This window comes from Colossoma macropomum, unplaced genomic scaffold (genome assembly GCF_904425465.1).
Source record: "Colossoma macropomum unplaced genomic scaffold, Colossoma_macropomum, whole genome shotgun sequence".
Lineage (NCBI taxonomy): Eukaryota > Metazoa > Chordata > Actinopteri > Characiformes > Serrasalmidae > Colossoma > Colossoma macropomum.
In genome coordinates this window covers 9,885,272-9,911,724 of record NW_023494798.1, presented here as the reverse complement: position 1 = coordinate 9,911,724, position 26,453 = coordinate 9,885,272, and the positions used below count along the sequence as shown (strand labels likewise).

At 40.5% G+C, this 26,453-nt stretch overlaps 1 protein-coding gene across 1 annotated transcript in view; it reads left to right on the top strand.

The window, feature by feature from the left end:
* Nucleotides 1-26,206, top strand: part of ppp1r37 (protein phosphatase 1, regulatory subunit 37) — an 88,989-nt gene extending 62,783 nt beyond the window's left edge. Inside the window, 8 exon segments of the mRNA XM_036584589.1 lie at nucleotides 7,874-7,993; nucleotides 9,682-9,832; nucleotides 14,316-14,471; nucleotides 16,251-16,363; nucleotides 22,313-22,454; nucleotides 23,659-23,825; nucleotides 24,853-25,149; nucleotides 25,359-26,206. Coding sequence (XP_036440482.1) covers nucleotides 7,874-7,993; nucleotides 9,682-9,832; nucleotides 14,316-14,471; nucleotides 16,251-16,363; nucleotides 22,313-22,454; nucleotides 23,659-23,825; nucleotides 24,853-25,149; nucleotides 25,359-26,066 — 1,854 coding nt within the window. The 3' untranslated portion in view covers nucleotides 26,067-26,206.
* Nucleotides 26,207-26,453: the final 247 nt, after the last annotated feature.

The following is a 26,453-nucleotide window of genomic DNA, read 5'->3' as shown; positions in this document are numbered from 1 at the left end:
TTTCTTAACTTTAAGATAAACCCCAGAGCATCTTAACTTCTGTTTAATCGTCTGTTTCTATTGTTTTATGCAGTGATTGGCAGCACAGTTCACTATAACCAGCATAATGACGCTACATTTATCTACACTGAAAACTGAGCTTTGACTTGAGTTTTTTTTTTTTAATAGCATTTTTAAGAACTCAGATGCTGCAGATTCAATCTCCACCGTCCCTCTGATTACCTTCATGTGATAATGTTGAGGAAAACTCGTCAGATAAAATATTACAGTGATGGTGGCGAATAATGAGGAGACAGAGCTGAACGTGTGTCTGTTTATTAGGAGGAATAACGTTAGCGTGCTCGGCTAAAGCGTTTGGGGAAATGGAGACTGAAACTGAAGAGCAGCGACACTGATAAACAGCAGGGGGCGCTGACACAATATTCTGAACTTTCAGTTTGTCGCGCTTTAGTTTTATTTGACCTTTTTTACATCAGTAATGGTAGCTAACGTTAGCTGTCTGGCTAATTAACACGATTACGTGTTTACATTGTAGCTGTGCACGTGTGGTCGGTTGCTAGGTAACAGACGTGACAGTTGATCGTCGACTTCAATCAATAGGTTAAGATTTCCTAACTTGAGTTAAGAAAAGATGCTGTAAGATAAGATTCTTAAATTAAGATCAGATTTGCTTCTGTAATACGAATTTGTGAAAAATCTTATCTTGACCTGTCAGATCTTAAGATAGAAAGTTTTAATAATGATAATATGGCCCAAGATGTCCAGTTTCTTTATTCTAGAACTTTTTTTTTCTTTTTTGTCTATTTCCTTTAATCAGTAATGGCTTCTTGACAGCTGTAGTATAAAATTCAAGTAAATTTTATAAATAAAGCCCCAAGTCTTGTGTTTCTAGGAATCTAATTTTCCCTGTATCTTTTAAACATTTTGTCAGCTTTTTTTCCACTTTTCATCTGACCTTCCCCTTCTTTATGCAAGTGGATTATCTTATATCTAATCTTCAGAAATATCTCCTTTAGCTATTTTAGATGCACATGAGAAAAACGTTCAGCGTCTTTGGGAAGTTACTTGTGTGTGTTCAGTATATTTTTTAATTACTTTTGAGTCCTATCAAAATAATCAAAAAGGACTTTTATGATGCATTGATTAATTTCTCTTCTCTGTAATTTGACTTGAATCGTTGTTAGTCAGAGGTTTGCCTTCCTGTTTATTACTGATCCTGATTCACACTGAATGATCTGCTGATTTCACTGCTGATTTCCCTTCTGGGTTTCAGTTTTGTGTGCTGAAAACAAATAGCTGTGTGTTCGCATCATATTGTTTGTAGAGCTGTTGTGTCCTTTGGTGCAGGAAACCATTAGCCCCACAGTGCTCAAGATATTACTCATGGTTGTCGGTAAACGCCTAAGATCTGAGAAAACCTGCAGGCTTAAAAGTGCAAAGCTTTCAGCTCACCCACGCGTATTTACTGAAAAGCATCTCTTTCCTGTTAATTCCACCCTCATGAGTTCTTGCACAGAGCTGAGCTGAGTTGATGAAAAGTAATTAACTTGCCTCAGTGGTTTGACCTCAGCTTAGCAATTTAAATGAATTTACAATTTATTTACTACTGGCTTCTGCTTCAGTGTGGCCTTGTTTTATAGAACATTTAGTTCCAGCCATGCAAGCTGATTGGTTGATAAGCGTTCTAACCGTGCTGTTATTTCACCATAACATCACAGTTTTTCACAAACACTGTATCACTCCGCTGAGACGCCGTTGCTAAGCAAACGACTTTGACAGCTGTAGGAGACGCTCAAGCCATTTGAACGTTTTTACTTTACAAACAGAAAATGGACACTTAAGATCACATTTGACTGACAGCCGATTTGGTCAGACTCTGAAGATGAGACAACACTAAATTCCCAAACTGTCATCACCACTGAGCAGCTTTTCAGTCGGCAGCTGAAACAGAAGAACAGCTAAACAACCTGGAATCAGCCAGAAATGAACCCAACACCATTCGCCAAACTAAATGGGCTGTAAGATGCTTTACAGACTGGCTGGAACAAAACAACATTAATACTGATCTGGCAAAAAATGACAAAACTGAGCTAAACTTGATATTGCGGCAGTTTTATGTCTCAGTCTGTGCTTCAAAAGGCGAGGCTTACAGCAGACTGTGCAGCGAGTGGGCGGAGTTCGTTACTCTGACGTAGCAACAAGCTGCTTGTTAAGGAACTATAATTTGGTGAAGGAACTGCGAACATTAAAACATATTAAACGCTGCGTTCACGGCCCAGATTATTAATTTATCACTTTATTTATTTAACTGTTGTATAAAAGCAATAGAGCACTCGAGGAGTGTGTTATCGCCAATAACATCACGGATGTGATGATCTATGGCGACCTAAGAAAAGCTTATAGCCACAGTCTCATTTGTGTTAAAGGGAAAACTGTCCAAGTTAGATTTTTTGCCTACTAGTCGTGGCGTTTGTTGATGCTTATCGTACACTTCATGCTGTGATACCAGATTCAAAGGGTTGTGTATGTGATGGAAAGACAGAAGCGAGAAGAGAGCTCAGTGAGAGAACCTTATAGAGAGAATGAGAGAGCATGTCTGTGTGGGCTGTTGGCCTCATGTACCGTAAAGAGCACCACTCTGTTCTCTAGTGTCTTGTTCTCTCGGGGCAGATGTGTGTGAAGGGCTCGTGGTTCAGGGCTCTGCTTTGCGTCAGAAGAAGTGGTGTGAACTGCACTGGATGTGCTGATATAAATACAGTCCAAGGTTCTACTGTGCAAGCAAAAGGTTTGCATTTGCTCCAAACTGGGCCGGAATTTTGACGTAGAAGCACCTGTGCAAGAACAAATTTTGACCTGGCTAGCCCGCCTCATCATTATGTGTATTCAGTATGCCTTTGATTTTTCTTAATGACAAGAAAATCAACCCATTGACTCATCGCGCATATCACAAGAAGCCCAACTAACCTGCTAAACAACAAACCGCACTCTTGCGGTTTAGTTAAGAACAGCTGGTAGCAGCTCACGTCAAACCGGTCTGAGTGACTTTGTTGATGTTATAACCATTTGATTATGCAGTAATTTCGAAAAATGAATGGAATTGTCTAACACACTTCGAGCGAGCTTAACAAACAAGATCTGCTCTGACCTTTCATGAGCACAGCACCTCCCTCTCATCATCAATGGTGTGGTTGCATCATCCCCAGTTGCATTCAGGGATGAGCTTTAGTGTCGTACTTGAACAGCACAAATAGCTGTATTAGTAGTGATGAATAGAAAAAAATGCACATTTAAATGTATATTTTACTTGCATTTTATTTTTCTCCCTGCGTTTGTGTGGATTTATGTTCCAATAACAATCATAATTCACTTCTACATGATTTTCCTTTGTTTATACCTCAGACAGGCTGTTTTGTTACTGTACCTTTAAGACTGATGCATGTAAATTAACTTATTTTGTTATCTGATTGGGCAGCATGGTGGCGCTGTCGCCTCACAGCAAGAAGGGCCTGGGTCGATTCCCAGCCGGGAGACCGGGGTCCTTCCCATGTGGAGTTTGCATGTTCTCCCCGGGTTTCCTCCGGGTTCTCTGGTTTTCTCCCACAGTCCAAAGACATGCAGTCAGGCCAATTGGACATGCTAGATTGCCCCTAGGTGTGAATGTTGTGCTTGTGTCTGTCTGCCCTGCGATGGACTGGCGACCTGCCCAGGGTGTATCCTGCCTTCTGCCCAGTGACAGCTGGGATAGGCTACAGCACCCCACCGCGACCCAGAAGGATAAGCGGTTGAGATGGTGTGTGTGTGTGTGTGTGTGTGTGTGTGTGTGTGTGTTATCTGATTGGCTGTTCTGTATTGTGCCTCATTCAAAAAGCAGTCCAGACTGAAACAGTCCTTATACACAGTCGAGTCACATTATTATGACCACTTAATGTCCACAAGCTGGTGGTGACAGCGTTATGGTCTGGGGACTGTTTTCGTGGCTTTCTCTGGGCTCACTCATCCATGTGGAAGGCACTCTTAGACGACTTGGGTACGAATCCATCCCTGCAGATCACAAACACCCTTACATGCTGTTTGTCTTCCCTGGGGCAGATAGGATCTTCCAGCAAGACAGTGCGACACGTCACATGGCTAGAAATGTCCAACATTGGTTGGAAGAGCATGACCAAGACTTCTGAGTACTACCCTGGCCCCCTAATTCCCCAGACATGAACCCAATTGAGCATCTGTGGGACCACCTCGATCGTTGTGCTTGCTCTGTGGATCCTCCCCCGCACCCCCTCCAGCAGCTGTGGGATGCCCTGCAGTCAGCCTGGCTCCAGATCCCTGTGACAACCTACCAGGACCTTATCGAGTCACTCCCAGCCTGTCTAGCTGCTGTCCGCACTGCCCACGGCAGTTACTCTGGATGTTAGCTGGTGGTCATAATAATGTGACTTGACTGAGTTTAATGCGAGTGAGAATGAGGATGCATGATGCATGATTTTCAAATATAAAATGTGCTTCATAAAAAATCAGTCATCCAACCCAAAGCTCTTGCTTTGTCGGGTTGTGTCATGCTCGGGTCAGGTAACCTCTAATAGACATACAAGCCAACAAAAGCCAAAATAAATTGGCCAAAATACTAAAAAGGCTTCGGCCTTGAAGCTGGTACCACAACAGTTATAGCCATGATTTATTATATCGCTGCTGTCGGAAGAAAACCTCATATCTCCATTTTTGCCGTTTTTCAGTTTTTGACATAATTTGAAAATGCCTGTTGCTCTTTACGTTGTTTGTAAATTTAATGAAGAATGGACCAAAAGAAACGACCCAAAACGACTTGGAAAAAAGACTGGTTCCATTGACTTACATTAAAAGTAAAGTACGTTTTTTCCTTCTCCTGTAAAGTTACCATTTTGGAGATACGAGGTTTTGTTCCGACAGCAGTGATATATTTATTATAGCCATAGTGAGTTTGTGCTTGTGGCTGTAGTCAGCAGTTTTTGGGCTAGACGACGGGTGGCACAGAAACTGAAATAAATAAGCTGTTCTTTTTCCTTTTACTAACAGGAGAGCCTGTGTTCGATTGTTTTAGTTGTGTAGCATCTCAAAGGTTTTAAGCGTTCAAATCTGTGTAGATGTGTGGAAGTACAGAGCATTTAGGCCAATCAGGATGTGCTGGAAGATAAGAGAGAACAGGTGAACAGAGCACATCCCAGCTCTGCCTTTGTAGGAGCTCCCTGCAGGTGTGACAGATCATCGTCATGGTAACACAGGCCCTCCGCAGCGTGCCCCTGGTGTTTTGCTGGGGCAGCTCCGCCTCCGTGCAGTCAGAGATGAAAACTGTTCCCGTGATAAAGGGCTGGCTGTTAAAGCTTGTGATTAGAGGAAAAGGTGAACTGGACCTGTTGAAATAATGATACACCTGTGGTTTCAGGTGATGTGTGTTGTTTGTTTAAAGGAATGGTTTGATCAGAAATGTCGCTAACGGTGAAAGTTATTATGTTTTATGCAAACCAGGTGCGTAGCCACCAGTTGGGCTGGGTGTGCCTAGATTTATCACTGGCCTGCAAATCACATGAGGATGGAACATTTGGGTCATTCTACAGAAACGTCCATTTTTGTGTCCCTAGCGTTTACAGATATATTACACTTGGAAAAACATGTTAGGGTTACAATTTATTTATATTTTAAAATAAAACAATACGTTATTTTAACAGTTACACCTTCTTGAGCCTCAATTTAGCAATATTGGTTTTTAAATCAATCATATAGAATTCCAATCACCACAGAAGAGCTCGTCCCCACAGTCATGTGTAAAGGCTGAGGCCATATTTTGAGGTAAAAAACATGTTTTTCTGCAATTTTAACTGCAATAATCCATACATGACTATGGAATATATAAATTAAATGACGTAAAGAAAATAAATGCCAAATAAATATTATAAAATATATAATGAAAGTTGTTGTCCTTAGGAGTCGTGTCACTGGTGTTACTGCATAACAAAAAAATCTCTTATTTTGAAATAAGTCACACTGATGACATCACTCGGCTTCCTTTTACCTGTTTTCTGAGGATCCATGAAGAAAAGCACATGGTGAGTCCACTGTGTCTTTCACTTGTCAGAGATTTTCTTTTTTAGCTGAAGTCACTGGTGTGACCGACTTTATTCTTAGATAATTGTGAAAAAATAGAATACAAATGGATTAAATTCCATATTTTAGTGGATATTCCATGATTGACATCATGTGGTTTGATGCTCTATAGCAGTTATTTTGTAAAATGCATTGTTCATTAAAATTGTCTCTGGTGTTTCCCTTTATTATGTAACACCAATGAGGATCAGTAACACCAGTGACTCCTATGGAGAGATGGAAAAGTGGACGTTTCTGTAGAATGACCCATTTATTAAGATAATGAAATTTGATTTCTCTGAGTGGCACCGTTGTATTATGGTCAATCAAATCTTTACGCCTCTCGCCAAGTTCCGCCTTCTGTTCTCAGCCTTTCAAGCACTGTCTAGCAACCTTTGCCTCAAGCATTCAGTTTCGTATCGGCGCAACAGTGTTTTAATTCGAAGCTCCGGTTGCAGATAAAATGTGTAACTGGGACATTTTAATAGTGAGGTTCCTTCCCTAGAGTATGTGGTTTTCTACCCATTTCCAAAGCCAAAAACAAACTTGAAAGCATTGTTATGGTCAGTCTTCTGTGAATCGAGTGCCTTTATGCAACAGTTAGTTCCGGCCACGCAAGCTGATTGGTTGAGAAGCGTTCTAACTGTGCTGTTTCACCATAACATCACAGGTTTTTCACAAACACTGTATCACTCCGCTGAGACACTTTGACAGCTGTAGGAGACGCTGAAGACAATTGAACGTTTTTACTTCTTACTTTGCCACAAACAGAAAATGGACACTTTTAAGATCACATTTGACCGACAGCCGATTTGGTCAGACTCTGAAGATGAGACCACACTAAATTCCCAAACTGTCAGTTGGTCTGTGTGGAGCTGGAGAACGAACTGCCGGCTGTGCAGCGAGTGGGCGGAGTTCGTTACTCTGACGTAGCAACAAGCTGCTTGTTAAGGAACTATAATTTGGTGAAGGAACTGCGAACATTAAAACATACTAAACGCCGCGTTCACGGCCCAGTTTATTAATTTATTACTTTATTTATTTAACTGTCGTGATGTTATTTCGTGATAACAAACCCCCTCTCGTGTTCTACTGCTTAAATAGTGCTTTTACAACAAAAGCTAAAATGGGTTTCGTAAACTGTCGAAGCAAAGATCTAACAGTGCACATCTAACTTCAGTGCACAGAGTCATCATGGGTAAGACATAAATGGACCATCAACATTTTCTTGACTGCTGTGGTGGTATGTGTTTTGCCTATGGTGATTAGGTTTAGTGTTTTTATTTATTTATTTAAGTTTGTTGTGTTTTATCCTCATCTTTCTGCTGACATTTTAACTTTGGGTCGTCTCCTTTAGGCAAAGGTGCCTGTGGAAAGCTGACACGTGCTTTATAGGAAAGAATACTGTGGTGATGGTTATGTTTATGTGGATCCAGCATTAGCATCTGGTTGATTGCTAATGTTTAGTATGACCGAAGGGCAGAAGCGTTGGAGTAAGTGAGCTGAGGACTGCACGGCTTTCAGGATGTTGGGTTTCCCTCTTTATCACAGGCCTACACAGTAATTTATTTCTGCTTAGACCAGTGATGCAGCTTTTGTTTATTGTTAGCTGTGTTTGCGTATTTGGTTGAGCTGTTCTTCTCATCAAGGTGATGTTAACATCTTAAACACCTTCTCTGGAAGCAGTAAGGTCACATAAAACACTGGCAACAACTAACTGTATTGTCTTTCTCTGTTCTTCCACTCCTTTCTGCTTCAGGGAGCCTCAGCGTTGTTTGATATGATTGAGTACTATGAATCAGCCACGCACCTCAACATCTCCTTCAACAAGCACATCGGCACCCGTGGCTGGCAGGCTGCCGCCCACATGATGAGGAAGGTGAGGAAGTGTCTTCTTTTGGTAGCTTTGTTTGTTTGTCTGTTTTTGTTTTGTTTTTTTTCCCCAATTTTTTCAGTATTTGGGGTGGAAGGTCTATATTCTACAGATCATGTCAACTTTTTAGTTTTTTGTTTTTGGTTATATAATCATGAGCATGTTATAGTTGTCATCCCCTCATAAAACACTTTTTAATATCTGGCTGCATTAAAAGGCCGATATCATGAAAAAACAAATCCTCTTTTCTTTGAAATTAAAGACTATGATGTAGTATTTAAACATTTTTAAAACGAGTCTTTGCTGCTTAGTTGGGTGCAAAGTAGGACTGGGCGATATGGCCAAAAATGTTATCATGATAAAAATTTCATATCAGTCGATATCGATACGTATCGCGATAAATGTCAAATCTTTATTTCTTTTAAGTTTGGAGGCTGATTTTTATCCTTTATGGTCAGAACATGACAAACACTCACCAACCAGTGGAACATTTCACTAATCTGTCCTGGGACAGAGGGAGAAAGTTTCTGATCAGCTGTGTTTACCAGCTGGAAAAGCACGGCCACAGTTTTTTGTAATATTCATAATTTAAGAAAGAAAACAGATTATTTTATCTGTCTGGTGACGAGAGCTGGGCTGTCTGGTTAAAGCACTAAACTGTTTAGTTTCTCAACAACATCAACTTAACACGAACAGCCAACATTGGCTGGCTCGGTACGCCAGTGATGGATCACACCGCCTTACTGCCGTCACTCCTACCACATCCATGTCAGAGCATATCACAGTATTCAGACACCAGCTAGCGACTGGATTTCTCTATTCTGTCGTCATAGTTTGAGGGGTGAACCGCAGTATATCTGACGCTCACTGTGTAAAAACATCAACTGCAGTGTGAATCTCACACCAGACAAACAGAGTCCTCCTTTTAGGTACGTTTAAACTGAAATCAGCGCTTTTTAGTCTTTAATCTACAGTAACATCAGTTCATCTGTGTGAGTGACAGAGCTAGCCTGGGAATCCCCCTCCACCAGTCATTTAAAAAAACTTGGAAGTGCGCCCTCTCGTGGCGACAGCAGAGTAGTGTCATTTTCCTTGCAGTAGAAAACGCCACCAGGGCTGTCGCTAGAACGTGGAAGTGTGAGAATGCTCTATTATATCGAACATTTCTTATAGTTCTACTGAAGAAAGTTATGTCACGATAATTATCGTTATCGTTTTATTGCCCAGCCCTAGTGCAAAGTAATTTGCACCCAACTAAGCCATTTTGAATGAATTGCTTTTGTAATATCACCAAATTCAGCACATTTACGTTTGTCCGGACATTAAGCCTACAGTGTTTTTGCCCTGCCCATAAAGTTGTAAGAAGTGACTGCTGTTTTAATGAGGCACAGTGCAGGGAAGCCAATCAGAACAGAGGTCATTTACATATGGCTTGAAGCATGACTATAGAAACAGTTTTTGATACAGTGTTCATACATCAAGTATTTTAGATTATTTTAAGATTTTATTTAGAAGTATTTAAGATTTTGGACAGAACTGTAGCTCTCAGTTTAATAATCAGTATTTTGATGGGTTGTGTCCTTAATTTTAGGCTTGATTAATCACTGACTAAAGGCTGTCAATTATTGCTGAAAAGAATTTGCCAAAATTTGTGTCCCTGGATTACATTTTGATTTATGTGTCTGTGTGTCCAGACAAGTTCCCTGCAGTATTTGGACGCGCGGAACACCCCTCTGCTGGACCACTCGGCTCCCTTCGTGGCCCGAGCTTTGCGCATCAGCGGCAGTCTGACGGTGCTGCACCTGGAGAACGCTGGCCTATCTGGACGCCCACTGATGCTGCTGGGTGAGAGAAGGAGAGGAAGAACGAATGAAATACCATTTCTGTTTATCGCTTTTGCACTTTTTTGTCTTCAAGGTTTACATTTGCATTTGTTAAGAGGGCTCTTGTCTTTTCGGTCATAAATCCTTGCAGTGTCTCTGGCCATTTTATAGCTGTTTAGCATATCTGCACATTTTATATGCTGCTTTTAGGGCATCTGCTAAATGCATAAATGTAGTGTAAAAGAATGAAGGGGAGGGGGAGGCGAGAGAGAATGATTAACCCTCTACTGCACACAATATGAGAGCAGTTAAAAGCAAATAAATAAATATTCGATTCACTTTTCTTGCATAAAATGGACCTGATTTTGTGTGCAGGGATCCTTTTGGGGTAGGTTGCTCGGGAAGAAATGATATAGAGCCGTAGTGAGATCTGGCTTGTGGCTGGCCAAATCCATTCCACTGTCGCACAATGTTGCTTCGAGGCAACAAACATATTTCTGTAAATTCTCCTAACAAAAAAAGTGATACTGAATGTTGAAAAAAGAGGTATAAAAGTGCCCACTAAGAGATGCTTTTTATTGACTTACTCAGACTCTTCCCTATGTTGTTAACCCTATTATTGTCTTTAAATATGCATAATGTTATTGTCAAGTGAGGAAAATGGGTTTCTTGCCCTGAGGCAACATTGTGCAATCAAGGGTTAAATGAATGTTAAAATGGGTAGGGACGTACAGTGAGAGAGAGAGAGAGAGAGAGAGAGAGTGAAGGAAGAGAAAAGGAGATGAAAATATAAGGTGGTCAGTGATAAAAAATGTGTAAAATTAAATAAAACAGACCTCCTCTAAAGTAGAAGATAAAGGGTGAGAGCTATTGAATAGGAGAATGCAGTGTCAGCATTAAAGAGCAATAGAGACTTTAGGTGAGAGGACAAGCGGAAAAACAGGGACTAGAAGAAAAACGTGATGAGAGGGTGAAAGAAGCTGAAGAAGGGGGCACTGCATTCTGCAGAGGAGCGGAATAAAACGAAAAGATCATAGTTTGATATATAAATGTAATCATCTCAGAGCCCAGACGGGAGTGTAGTCATAGCAGTAGAGGAAGTAAAAGTGTTGATCTAATCTGTACTTTATGTTGGAAAAGGCTCATTACAACAGTGAGACTAGGAGAAAGAATGAATGGCCTCTAAACTAAAGAGTTACTCAGTCTAAACGTGCCTGGTCCTGCAGCTGGTTGTACACCGCCCTGCAGGGTGAAGATCCAGCACTGTTGTAACACACCTTGTGCTAATAACGTCCTGAATTGTTCTTGAGTAACTGGATTAGGTGTGTTGTATTAGAATAGAATGTGTGTTAGAACTTTGTAGGTTGGACTATGAGCGCCTGGCCTCTTACAGTATATTGTCCTCACTCTTTTTCATTCGGTTTAATATGGTTTATTTTGACAACATTATACTTCGTGGCTGGTAGGGGTAAAAATCTCTGATCTTAAAGTTGTTCGAGTCAGTTACAGTTCTGTCGGATGCAGGGCTGCGGCTCATATAGGCCCTTTTCACAGAGTACTTCGGGTTTAAGCGTTAGCAGGGTAAAACTAACTTCCGCTCCATACAACTACTGCAGAAGCGATGACGAAATGTTATAGTAGCGAAACATAATGCTCAAACACTGAGCTACAGCAGACATATGTTAGTTTTCATGCACTGTCGTGACAAATAGTGAAAATAGAAAGTGGATGGAAGCACTGATTTAACGATTAACAGAGCCAAAATGCTGTGTGGTGTAGCCCTGTTTGCTGCTGGTGCAGCTGCCTTACATCAAGCAGTCTCTCTGTCTTTGTACAACATGCCAGCGATTTCCGTAATATTTCTGTTTTCAAAAGGTAGAAGAAATTTTTTTATATGTAGTATGAATTTGGTAGACATTGTTTAGATGTACCTAGCCTAGCTGCGCTAAAGGCCATTGCTAACTGTATCTGTATTCCCAAACAAGGAAGCTAGTTTTCATTAGCTGCTGCCTACAGCTGGCTAACGTGGAGCAGGTTCTGTGACACATTTACAGCAGCGATTTCTCTAATATTATAAGCACAAACCAAAACTTTTATATTAAGTTTGTTTCACAGACCTTGTTTAAACTAGCTAGCCTACCATTAGCAGTTTAAGGAACTCCAGCTTCATATGAGTAGCAGACTTTAAAGCTAGCTGGCTAGCTATGTTAGCGATCTGCCAAACAGCACCTTTATTTTAGTTTCATGGCGATTTTTGAAGCAGCGCTACAGAAAACATCCACCTTTCACTGCTCAAACAAAAACGCCACTCCTAGCTAACTCGTATCTTAGCATCGCGGTTATGCTGCGGCGTTTTGATTTCCATTGTCTGACACAGCTAGATTAGCTAGTTGTTTGTGATCTGAGAAGAGCCACGTACGATTTCTGACATAATGGGCCAGCTAACGTTGGCTGTTTGTACCGAGCTGATCATGTAGGAATTATTTTGTTGACGGTTTATTGCCTCATTAGCTTTTTAAAGATGGGTACAAAACAAAGCTGCTTTATGTGAGCCGGGTAAACTAGTTTGAGATAATAACTACTGTTAGCAATAGCTTTTAGCCAGCTTAATATATAAGGAGTCCATCAAAATCATGCTACATATAAAAGTTCTTCTTTCTTTTGAAATATTACAGAAATCGCTGGCATGTTGTACAAAGACACAGAGGCTGCTTGATGTGAGCAGCTGCAGCAGACTGCAGTAAAAACAAGGCTAACACATACAGCATTTTAGTTAAATCAGTGCTTCCATTCACTTCTTATTCTCACTGTTTGTCATGACAGTGCAAGAAAACTAAAATATGTCTGCTGTAGCTCAGTGTTTGAGCATTATGGTTCACTACTATAACATTTCATCATCGCTTCTGTAGTAGTTATATGGAGCGGAAGTGAATTTTACCCTGCTAACGCTTAAACTGGACGTAATCGCGACTCTTTGTGAAAAGGGTCCATTGTGCTCACAATATGAGAAGTAATAAATTACTGTTAAAATAGAGGGCTTTTTTAGACTTTTTTTGCTGTGTAAACAGAAAAATAACCTCTAGCAAAAATAAATGAATAAATAAAAGTAGTGAAAGTGTAGTAGCTACTTAAATCAGAACTGTAAGCACACTTTTGTACGCTGTATGGCTGAACAAGTCTGTTTATGTTTGTTCAAAACACATTTCAAACTTTTAGGCTAAGTGACTATATTTGAAGTATGTTTATTTTATTAATTAAATGTTTGAATGTTCTGTTTTATTTGCTACTAAAACAACCATAACACTACCAGAACTTCACCAAATATTTCTGTAGCATCAGTTTTAGCTAATTTTGTGCTTAAACACTAGTCAGGACATGACTAGCAAACACAGCTTTGAACAGTTGTTCACACATAAAATCCAAATATGTTTCATTAAAACACTAAAAATTCACTTAATTGCAGAAAATATGTGTTTCAGTAGTGACAGTTCTTATCTGATTTTCAGACTTTGGGACACATTTATTTCAAAACAATGGGGTCTAACTGCTCATCGTGTGGCCATGAGGGACAGGGATGCAGCCTCACTTCCTGCTCTAAAGTGCAGGGTTTTGGCTAAAATAGGGCTCAGACTATGGACTAAAACTTTTTTGGTAGTGACATGAAATCGTGGGACAGCGTTTTTTTAATAGTTTTTTTATATCATAATTAAACTCATGATTAATCTAAATCTCGCAACTTCACACTAAGAAGATCTGTAAAAAAAATACTAAATAAAGAAAATGAATGAATGAAGAACAGAAAAAAATAAATATATATATATATATATATAGGGTTTAAATAAATTGAAAGTCCAAATATTATATATAACTGTCCCCAGTTACACATTCTTATGTATCATTATGCATATTAGTATATAATAGTAATAATGTTTTTTTTTCTTGTGATATCGCGGTTTAACTGGATAGAGTAGTCCAGATATATTTATGTTCATTTAATTCCTTAAAAAGCTCCTAATGATGCTGCAGATTACTGCTTCATATATTTCAGGTTTTTTTTATTTTTTATTATGACTTTTATGTTACCAGCACTTAGGGGCGAGATGTCTTCACATTTTAGGCATGCGCAATGTGTTTATCACAGAAACTCATATCACACTACCAATAAAAAATAATTAATTTAATTCTGCCGCCAGTGGAGTTATGCCACATGCACATTGCCACTGGCAACGTTAATATATTTTTTAAATTTTACTGTGTAGAACTGGAGCTTACTGTGTTCTCATGTTTTCTATACCTGTATAAAAGGTGCACGAGCTCATTCTGAATAGAATTCAGATCATTCAGTAGCATTAATAAGTAAATATTCAATTATTGAATACGATTATAACCATTTGTAAGCGTCCAAAATCGATGCCATTAAATCACCATTTTTCGACTCTTTGTTCCTTTTTTTTTTTTTTAAAACTCCCACTAATGGCTGGCTCTGTGTGTGTATCTGTCCACAGCCACAGCTCTGAAGATGAATATGAACCTGCGTGAGCTGTACCTGGCTGATAATAAGCTGAACGGCCTGCAGGACTCGGCTCAGCTGGGCAACCTTCTCAAATTCAACTACAACATCCAGATCCTTGACCTGAGGAACAACCACATACTGGACTCAGGTCGGCGAGTGGAATGCTCTCTCTAAATGCTCTCTCTGAATGCTTTTAGTTGGAGATTTGGGGCTTCTGGTTTGGTGTCTTTCTCACAGTTTCTGTTTTAGTGTTTGAGTGTTGTTTAGTTGCTTCATCAGGGGTCGGAAACACGCGGCTCCAGAGCCACGTGTGGCTCTTTTACTGCCCCGTTGTGGCTCCACAGCAGAATTAGGCTTTTAGGTAAAAATAAAATAATCCTCCTTTGCAGTAAAATAAAGATCTGCTGATCGTTCAACACAGTTTTAACATCTTAAACACTGGACTGTGTAACTGCTAAATCACCACCCTTTAACCCTGAAGGATGGTGTGCAGACTGCAATCTCGCCTAGCTAGTAGCTAAAGAAACGGCAAAGAGAGAGATTTAAGACGAACATCGATGGTTTGGAGGCGCATGGACTTATTTATGATCACTCCAGCTGGTTTCCTGATACGTTTAGTTTGCAGCGAGAAACTCTCAAACACTAAAACGTTGCGATGCTTAAGTCTGCTCCTATTCGCCAGCTTCTTGTTTGAATTTTTCTGTTCCACCCTAAATGGGGCAGCATTTAAGGTGGAATGGGGAAATTCGAACAACAAGCTGGAGAATGAGAAGCGACTTCAGCCTAAAAAGCGAATATTGAGACGTTTTACAAGAAACTGCTCTACTTTTGCGGTAAAGTTTCCTGCCAGAGATGTGAGAAAAGTGGCTACAGCTGAAGCCAAAAGCAGAGCAAAGTCTGTGTTTTCGTTTATATTATGTTTTTGAATCCACACTGAGACATACTGACACATATTTACACCCAATATGGTAAAACTTTACTTCAATAAATGGACATAAAATGTTGTGGCTCCCAAGGCGGATTGATTTTTGTTGGAAGGACAAAATGGCTCTTCTTAACATTTGTGTTGCGACCCCTGACCTACATGGTAGGAGATTCCCTCCTACTTAGCTGCCCTTTGCTCCTGTTACCCTGACCATTCTCTCATGTCTTCAAGTTCCTCTTTTAGTATCGTGGTTCCTCCCATGAAATCGACCTCATTTGTTTGTTTTGATTGGTCCTTTTCTTTCTGTTGTAATTGTATGATGTAATTTCGAAACATTGTTTTGTGTCCTTGTTTTTTGTTTGATTACATAATATTTGCCCTGTCTGTCCTCTGTGTCCTTGGGGTTTATTAGGGATGCACCGACATTTTCAGCAGCAAATAGACCAAAATGACATTTTTTTTTTTCCAGCCGAAATAGAAAAAGTCTAAAATTTTGGCCTAAAAAAAGATAAAATAGGCCTAGAACTGAACTATCAAAATCGAAGGCTTTGCAAATAATTTTAACGGTAATTAAATGAAAAATAGTGATAAAAAACATTGTTTCTATTACTTTCCTGCACCGGTCAGCACAGACTATTAACATAGTACTAAACAATGAACAATATAAACAGTAAATAATACAAACAATAAAAAAGGCCATGTGGATCATGTGGACTTTTTGCCTTGGATACTTTAACTTATATTTATGTATAATTTTAGTTAGTTTATTTTATGTAAACTATTTTGTCAGCTTTTTTTTTCCAGAAAAGTGTGTCCTGAGTTTTGGTTTGATTTCGGCCAAGATTTTTTTTTGTTGTTGTTGTTTGTTTATTTATTTATTTACTTACCTACTTACTTCATCATCTGGTTCCATTACCTTTGCTAGTGGCTTCTCCTAGTTTAGCCTTGCCTAAATTTGTATCATTTCTCTTCTTGTCTAATTTGGTTATACGTTCTTTGCAGGGTTGGCGTATGTGTGTGAGGGTCTGAAGGAGCAGAGGAAAGGCCTGGTGACTCTGGTGCTCTGGAACAACCAGCTCACACACAACGGCATGGGTTACCTCGCTGCTGCACTGGTAAAATGAATAGCATCTCACAGACACACATGCAAAGGCACGTAAATGTTTGCAAACACGGTGCATCCAAAAGTATCCAGACACCCCTTCTAATTAGTGTATTCAGGTACTTTAAGGTGCAAAGTGTGTAGTGAATAGAAGCGTTGCCAGTAGAGTGAGATGCTCTGGAGAAGCTGTACATGAACCTAAAACCTGGGATTTTGATGCTGATTCACGCCTCCTGACAGTCGCAAAAGGTGGCCCAATTTTAATTATTTTCCCAGATTATCCTCTGGTGTGGGATGTGAAAGTCTTCAGTCCTCCAGTCTACTCACAGACGAGACATGGACACCTTGATTTCAAATTGTAGAGATTAAATATGTTCAATATTTCGTCGCTGTCCAATGAAAACCATGTACCTCCCATTTTTGGCGATTTTTAGTTTTCTACATCATTTCAACACGTCAGCTGTTCTTTATATTGTGTAAAAGTTTCATCATGAATGGACCAATAGAAATGCTCTAAAGTCACTTGGAACAAAATCTCTTTACATTAGCTTACATTGAAAGGTAAGAGTGTTTTTGTCTTCTTCTGTAAAGTTATTGTTTTGGAGATACTTTTTTTTCCTTTGGACAACGACGTTTTATGACGCATCATCCTGTAGAGCAGGGAGGAATGCAGACAGTGTTGACATCACATGCAAAAGATCAGTAATCAATAAGAGCTGAGCTGAACAGTGCCGAACAGAATGATAAAAATGTATTTTTCCAATTATACTGCTATGATAATGTAACCATTTAGCCCCTCTGTCATGTTTTGATGTTAAAAAAAAATTCCCATTTTTTTTTTTTTACTGCAAAATACACACACACCTACCAAAGCAATTTGTGTCAAGTTCACACTACTAAGGTCACAGTTGTTCAGAATCTCAGGTTGGGTTTGTTAGCATAACCTGAAGGTGTGTGGTGTTTTGTTGTATATCGTCGCTGTCCAATGAAAAACAAGCATCTCCAAAAATAGTAACTTCACAGGAGAAGGCAAAAACACTCTTACTTTTCAATGTAAACCAATGTAAAGAGATTTTGTTCCAAGTGATTTTAGAGAATTTCTATTGGTCCATTCATCATGCAATTTTTACACAATGTAAAGGACAGCTGGTGTGTTGAAATGATGTAGAAAACTAAAAATCGCCAAAAATGGAGGTACGTGGTTTTCATTGGACAGCAACGATATACTAAATCTAAAAATCTGGGGGCTATTGTGACCTAAAAATGAATGAAGACAAAGAAAAATGTGGGCTTTCTGACATATATTGAGCATTGGTTAAGGGCACCCTGCCCAATGCCAAGGGTCAGCTAGAGGGGTATAAAAGCTCATTGCTTTGATGTGATGGGGCTCCATCCAGTAACTTTGGGATGAGTTGGACTAATGTTTGTGGTCCAGAACTGATCGTCCAACAACAGTACCTGACCTCAGTAATGCTTGAATGGCTGAATGCAAACAAATTATGTTCTAACAATGTTTTAAACATCTGTTGTAAACCCTTCATAGAGGAGTAGAGGCAGCAAATGGGGGCAACCTCCCTATTAATAGCCTTGATTTCAGAGGATTCATTAGATGAGCAGGTGTACTTTTGAACACACAGGCCTCTTTTCCGCTGCAGGGCTGAATGGTTCTGAGCATGGAGGGTAACGGTTCCAGTGGCGTTTCAACCTGGACACGGTTCGACACAGAACAGTTAGCTAAGCGTACTTGGGGACACAGAACCGTTCGGTGGGATGATGTAGCGACGTAGCTGTTCACTGATTGGTTCTGTTTATATCTATGTTGTGCCACCGCCTCCTGCTGCACGGTTTCAAACTCAAAAGCATTCAAATAAATTCAGTTTGCTCAAATAAATGAAAGTAGTGCGCGATTTTAAAACCATCATTCAATAAACATCAAAGCTTCAATCTGAAACCAATTTCTAAATGTTAAATGCTCTGCCTAACCAGCTAGAAGAGGTTAGCTAGCATGCTGCCAGCTCTGCTCACCGCAGAACAGATTTGAGTCTGACTAATAAAAACTTTTAAAACATAAAAATTCTATGATAATGACTCATATCTGAGGAAGCGGAGTCGAGTGGTTGATGTTGGAGGGACAGAAAGCTGAAATTAACCTCTTCTCTGGTGTTTGAAGACCGGAGCCTCCTAGCTAAGCTAATGCTAGCCAGCTCTTCTCTCCTAGCCAACGTAGATCCAAACACCACAGTGCAGGTTCAATTCGACTAACTGCTCTGCTATCACAAGTATAGATGATAAAAACTTACAATACCCTGATAGTGGGCCACTGTAGGCCCCTGACGGCATAGCTGGTGGTCCACTGGTGTTTTTGCTCAGCGTTTTCTGGGCGGCCCACCAGTGGTTAAGCAGAGTAAGGGGCAAAATTCCATTTATCACAGTCCAGTTTACTGATTTTTCCTTCCTTCTTTTCTTTAGTTATACTTTGTAAATTAGATTAGTAAATAATTTTAATCCAGCTCAGAGTCAGCAACAACATTTTCTATAAAATCGTTTTACATCAGGCCTAATCATTATTTTTGTTCTCTCAGTTGCTGTAATATTTATCTATTTGTAAAATAAAAGGCTCTGTGAATTTAAAATCTGTTTAAGGAGATAAAAAAACTAGTTCAAGCTTGTTTGCAGGACAGTAATCTGGGTGGTCCAAGGGTGAAAATCGGAATCGGAAGCAGCCGAAATCGGAGTGTTCTGTAGTGCTTTAGGCTAAGCTAACGCGAGTGCACGGTGCCTCCCACTGCAGTACGGGCTCGGTTTTAGCGAACCAATGCTTAAATACACCCGTTTAGAGGATATAGACTCGTATCTGAGTGCACAAATTCGAATGTCTGGTGTTGAAGTGACAAAGATAAAAAATAGACTTGTTCTGTGGTGCTAAAGGATAAAGAAGATGAGAGCAGCCGAGAGAGACTGGAGGTGGAGTGATGGACGTAATCAAAAATCCCAAATAGTGAATATGTCGCTGCTGTCAGAAGAAAACCTCGAATCTCCAAAATGGTAACTTTACAGGAGAAGGAAAAAACATACTTCACTTTTAATGTGAGTCAATGGAACCAGACTTTTTTCCAAGTCATTTTTGGGTCGTTTCTTTTGGTCCATTCATCATGAACACAATGTAAAGGGCAACATGTACTTTTAAATTATGTGAAAAACGACAAAAATGGAGATACGAGGTTTTCTTCCGACAGCAGCGATATATCGGTCTGCTGGCTTGATAAGTCAGTACCCCACTGACTGCCACTGCTGGTCCAACCTTGGACCACCCAGATTACTGTCATGCATCCAAGTTTTAACTATACTGATATAAAATGATTTTTTTAGAAAATGTTGTTGCTGACACTGTGCTGGATTAAAATTATTTACTAAACTAATTTATAAAGTATAACTAAAGAAAGGAAGGAAGGAAAAATCAGTAAATTGGACGGTGAGTGGAAAATGAGTGATGATAAGAGGAATTTTGTTTAATACTCTGAGGAAAACACCAGTGGACCACCAGCTTTGCCATCAGCGGACCAACAGTGGTCCACTATCCACTTGCTATCAGGGGTGTTTGTGGTGGGTGGCGTGTGTGTTGCCATTAGCCTGTTAGCAGTTAGCCAGTCATTTGTGTAGTTTTCTTGGGTATTTCCTGGTTCTGATTTAGCGATGCAATACATGGAAACAGAAACCGTAACTGGTCTCATGAGTCTGGACCAGCGTGGAACGGCCCAGTACGGCCCTGAGATCCATTTGGCTTGATAGTGGAAAAGCAGCCGTCGTGTATTTTGACGTATCCAGGTCTGTACATAAACGTACTTTTGGACCTCATAGTCTGCAGAAGGTATTTTCCCAGTTTAACATGCAGACAGTAACCTATATTCTCCATGTAGGAGGCAGCAAAAATAGCTTGATTTAGAACCCAGGCAGACAGTGCTCTTACAGTCTCTTCGATGCATCTCTCTTGCCTCTTTCTGCTTTATAGATCTTTCTGTCTGTTTCCCTGAGTCTCTCTCACTATTTGGAGTACATATTGTATGTGTCTGGTTTTGTATGTGGCTGCTGTCCTGCTGCTTCTCCTGTTGTTGGCATCCTGTAGTTAATTTAGTGTGTGATGCCTGCAGACAGAGATGGACGCACACTCTCTCTCTCTCACGGGGGAAAGCAGTGCTGTTTCAGCAGGTTCAAGGAACACTTTGTACTGAAGAGTAGCAAATAATTGAATGTTATTTTGGGTCTGGGTGAGTCTTTTACTCAGAAACCCCATCTTAAACCTGCTGCTGTGGTCTAAAAGGGATATTTAATGAGAACAGTGGCTGTGGTGCTGTTGAGAGTTGGTCCCAGATGCTTGATGTTGAAGCTGGATACTAGTTAGTTGATAGTTGAATTGCACCACCATGAAGGTTCTGCTGATTTTTCTGAATTTCTGTTCTGCATAATTACATCTTTAAGACGTAAAAATTATTCAGAGTGGTTTTTTATAGATAAACTTTTCTTTTTCACTGTAAAGAAAGATTTCTTTACAGTGTACAGTTTCTTTTAATAGCTATTAGCTTTAAAATTTAGCTGGATGTTGTTTTATGCATTTACTAACTAACAGTGAAGACAATAAGGATAAATAACATTCAAGAGTTCACTGTGCACAGCAGCAGCAATAAAATATAACAAAACTAAATCACTTTTCCTTTAATCAAGTAAATAATAAACAAAATCAATCTAAATGTGAATTTTGCTGAATTTGACCGCACCGGCGGCCTCGACGTTAAGACGACGGTGAAGTGTTCAAAACTGTGAACGTTATTTGGAAAGTAAACAGGGTCGCTGTGAATAATAGTTACTTGCTTCCCTGTTCAAACTCCATTAACGATTACAGAGAGCAGCATTTCAAACTAGAAAAAGTTACAGCTCAGCTCAGAACATGAAGTAGGACAGAATTTAACATTAACATTAGCTAACCAGCTCGCTATCACAACTATCACCGCGTCACACACTACACTGACGAGTGCACTTCTAATGGTATATGCACAGTTTTTACACACTATCTAGTGTGCTAGTGTGCGGTTTGGGACGATCTTACTGAGATGAATCTTCACCCACTGAACTGACGAGTTTCCTCTAGATGCTCCATCATGGAGGATGTGCTCCCATAGCCAGCTAATGTCGGCTTTACAAGTAGCACAACTGACTGCTTTTTTTTCTGAGTTGAGCGTGAAAAGCTCCCTCACTTTTAAGGATTTTGTTGTTGAGGCTGACATTGTGTTGTTGTTGTTAACTCCCCAGTGAGCGGTAATGTCAAAACATTCGTAGTGAATCGACTATTTGTTGCCAACTAATTTTGCCTTCCATTTTAGTCGACCAAGTTGAATAATCATGTGTGTGTGTGTGTGTGTGTGTGTATAGCCATGTAATAACTTTAATGCATCTAAAAGCTACTGCAAAACTATTCACATCACCGCCACTACGAACAACTGGGACTTTGCATGTTATTTTTAGCAATCAGATGATGAGCACAAATGCCATCAAGCCAATGAAAACTTAGATTTGGTGCTAACAATTTTTTATTAGTGACATTTTGGATAATGTCGATTAGTTGTTGCAGCCCTAAACACTAGAGAACTTTGTGCGTTCTGGATTGAATAAATGTCTGTATTCCTTCAGTCATATGATAAGCATAAGGTTTTATTTAATTTTGTCTTTCGTTTGATTATCTTCCACCTGTTCAAGTCTGTTTCTTTCTTTGTTTCTCAATTTTGCATTTTTCCTTTAGTGTTTCTCTACAAAGCACAAAATCTATCGCAAAGGTTGACTGTTTTTCTTGTTCGTCTCTGACAGTTGTTTCATGAATTAATAAATATGTTGATCGGAACATCCAGATGTCATGCCTAACGTGCTGTCTGTCGTTCTTTTTGTCTTTCTCTTTTTCTCTCTTTCTCTCTAGCCGTGCACACAGAGTCTGGAGACTCTGAACCTTGGCCATAATGCAGTCAGCAATGAGGGAGTGCACAAACTGAAGGACGGCCTGATAGCCAACCGCTCCGTCCTCCGGCTTGGCCTGGCCTCCACCAAGCTGTCCTGTGAAGGTAAAACATCAACTGCTGCATAAACACTGGTTTGTGTGCAGGGCTGGATTTGGCCAGCTTTCACAGAGGCAGCCATAGTTTTTTGTTGTTGTTTTTGTTTTTTTAATAATATGCAACTAATAAATGCTTAAATCTAGTCCCTTTCCTGCATTCAAATAATAGGACAATTAAAGAGCTGAAAGCTTGATTGATTTTTCTAAGAAGCTTAATTTTACCTTACGTCAGGGGTCTCCGACCTTAACTGAAGGAACAAAACTGCCGAAATTCTGCTTGTTTGATTGTTGCCAATAAATCTAGGCCTTTTTTCAACCTAGGCATTTACATTACAGACCTTATAATCATTAATGCTTTAATTAAACACTGGGATTTCCATATAAATCAGTTTAACATGATTTTTCTTGAAAACAGGTGATAACATTTTCTGTGGAGAGCAAGAATATTTTTTAGGTATATTTTAAAAAGTATTTTTAAAGTATTTTTTTAACAGTGTGGAAAATGAAACAAAATCTGTCTTTTTAAATGTTTAAAAACAGCCCTGGATTTATTCAGAAGAGATACAGACATGTTCTAAAAATAAAACTAACAAAACCACAGAAAAACACCTCCTAAAAGTTAGTGACACTTTGGTTGAACCTACTCTGGGAACACTTTACTGTAGGGTACTGTTCATAAGGCTACATGACACCTACATAAGCTTGTCATGACAACTGATATAACCCCACATAAATGTTTATAAATGTGTTTATAAAGGCTGCTTTTGCTAACTTTGATCAAAATTGGCAAATATAACCTTTATAGCGAGTGACACCCACATGGGTGACATAGGTTTTGAATAAATCTTTATTTTCAATGAACAGAATGATCATTTAAAAGCTGCATTGTTGTTTCTTCATGTTTTCTTTATGTGATATTCAAATTAGTTGGATGATCTGAAACATTTAAATGTGACAAATTAGCAAAAATAGAAGAAATCAGTTGAAGAGCAAATACTTTTTCACAGCACTGTAGCTTGCAATGAACGGCTGACATTAGCAGGCTAGTTACGCTACCTTCTATTCGAGCCACATTAGCTAACATGCCAACATAAAGTAATGCCAATATGAAATGTCGTTCACGTTGTGCAGCCCTAATGTGTGCTGAGATTCCCTGTTTTAAGTCAATCATTTGAAAACTCGCTGACCTTTACTGTGGCATTGTGTTTCAGGGGCTGTAGCTGTGGCCGAGTTTATTGCTGAGAGCCCACGGCTTTTGCGGCTGGACCTGCGGGAGAACGAGATCAAGACCGGCGGGCTTATGGCCCTATCCCTTGCCCTGAAGGTCAACACTTCACTGCTCCGTCTCGACCTGGACCGGGAGCCCAAAAAAGAGACGGTGAAGCAGAACTATTTTAATTCACACAACTTTCCCTTTGAACAAGCATACAGACTCGACACATCTCGGCTGACTATGCCGTTCACGTGAATCGTGTAGGTCAGATCTCCTCCCCAAACACAGCACAGCAGCAGTTTATGGTCATTATTCAGCCAACAAACTAAGGGCTGATCAGAGCATCACTGAAAATTAAAAAGAGAGCTGTGTGTTAGGAGCAGTGAAGCTAGTTTCCTTTTTTGTATATATGTCTTTCTTCTGTAGCTTTCGAACCATGAGGGTAAAATGTTATGCATAAATTATCGTTGTTAGCAACCAAAACATTGAACTTAACTCTTAACTTTTTATTTAGAATTAACAATTAACTTTAGTTTTCCTCTGAAATTGACTCTGAATTAACTTTAGTTTTCCTCTGAAAGTGACCCTTAAGATTAAGTGACCCTTATCATTTAACAGAGTATTTTCACAGCAAGTACCCCTGTATTTTTGTCTGAGGAGACACAAGAGTTTTCATTTTAAAATTACACTGGTTTTCTACTAGAAACGATGCAGAAAGAATGAATTGAATGAAGGAATTCAGAACCACTGGCCAACTGTGTTTGCACACAGAGGAATTAGACTAAACACCCCATACACACTAGTGAACACACACACTAGGGGGCACTGAGCACACCTGCCCAGAGCGGTGGGCAGCCCTATCCACGGCGCACAGGGAGCAGTTGGGGGTTAGGTGTCTTGCTCAAGGGTGTTTTTTTATATCTGTTTAAATCAAATGTGCTCAGTCAGTCAGTACAAATTTGCTTCTTTAGTTTTGCCCTGGAGCTGTGAACCTAGTGCAGTTAACAAGTAATGAAAACATACAAAACTCCATCAGTGTTATTGAGGCAAGTATGAGATGATCAGCTTCCTTTAGCTACATTCGCCTTGCAGCTCCAGTGCACAAACCTTAAGTAGCAAACTTCTGACCGAGCTAACGTCTCTGTGTCGCTCTCTGTCTCTCTTTGGTCTCTTCTGTCTCCCATGCTCTCAGGTGAAAAGCTTTATTGAGACACAGCGCGCCCTGCTGGCAGAGATCCAGAATGGCTGCAAGCGGAACTTCATTCTGGCTAAAGAGAAGGAGGAGTCGCAGCAGCTGATGAGGCAATCAGCCTCCATGGCAGAAATTGCCACTGAAGAGCCACCTCCGGAGGAAGAGGAGGAAGACCCCGCTGCGTCGGGAGACCAAGGAGAGAGAGAAAAGACTGCGCCTGAGGGAGACGAAGATGAGGATGGCAGTGAGAAGCCAGCCGAAAGCCAAGAGGATGAAGCTAAACCAGCAGCCACACAGGTAGGAAAGTCTCATTAAACCTGGTTCTGAAAGATTAAGTAGTAAAACTAGAGTGTTGATAAGGTCCATTGTAAACAGGTCTGTGTTCTGACTCAACAGTGTGGCTTTTCAATAGTACAAAATATAATTTTAAAAATTAAAAAAAAGAATCAATAACAGTAGCATTGATGTACCACATTGATAACCAGTGTACTCATCCCTACTCACAGGATGATTCAGATTCAGATACTGATGATGACGAAGAAGAAGCTGATGCCGAAGTGGTGAAAGCCACGGTGCAGACATCACCCCTAAAACAAACCCCACCCCCAGTCTTAGCAGTGACCACACCTCTCTGTGCCTCTCAGACTGGCTTAGTCCCCAGCCCCGCCCCCAGCCCTACCCCTAGCACCTCTGAGAGCCCAACTGTGGTTTCAAGCATCACGGTGACGGAGGCCACCGTGCCTGCAGGCGCCCCACCCTCCCCTGGCCGCTGCATCTCTGTGTCCAGCCCTGGGAGGGGTCATAAGATCTTCATGGTAACTCGTGTGGAGAGTCCACCAGAACAGCAGCAGCCACTACTTGCACTGGCCAAGAGCCTCCAGGAGAGGACGCAAGAGAGCAAAACTGCAGTACCCAAGCCGCCAGAGCTACCCAGTCCTAAAGCACCTTCTGAACCATCTGCGCCACAGTTTGAGGAGAAGCATCCAAGTGCTGAGAAAGCTGCTTCAGCTCAGCAGACCAATGAGAAATCTTCACAAAACCCATCAGAGCCATCCCAGCCTCGACAGACACCGCCAGCAGAGCCTGTACCTCAGCCACAGCAGCAAGAGGCTCAGGGTATTATTACAGACCACCACAGAGCAGCAATCTTCTACGGTCAGCAATATGGAGCTGGCCACCACCCAGCTGGAACAGCACCAGAGGGTGGCGGCTAGTGAGGACGCAGCAGAGACACTGACAGAGAATGAAATTCAAAGCCAGCAGACTTCAATACAAGGAGCCATGCAGGAACTTCTCAGTGAGGGGCTTCCGGAGAACAACGTCTCTCCCTCTCTGGTAGAGCGACTAATAGATACTGACACTGCTAAGCAGCAGCCAGTAACAAACAATGAACTCCCAAAAGAGCCACTGATGTCCCAGAAAGAGAAACAGATCCTAAAGCCAGCAGCTGAAAGTGAGCCACACGATGAGAATACGCAAAAATACGCACAAACGGGTCAGCTAGTTGATTCTGAGATGGACACAGTGGCTTCACTGGAACAGGCCATGTCTAGAGCGCAGCCACAGACTGCGACAGCAAACAGTCTTTCATCTACTCCCTC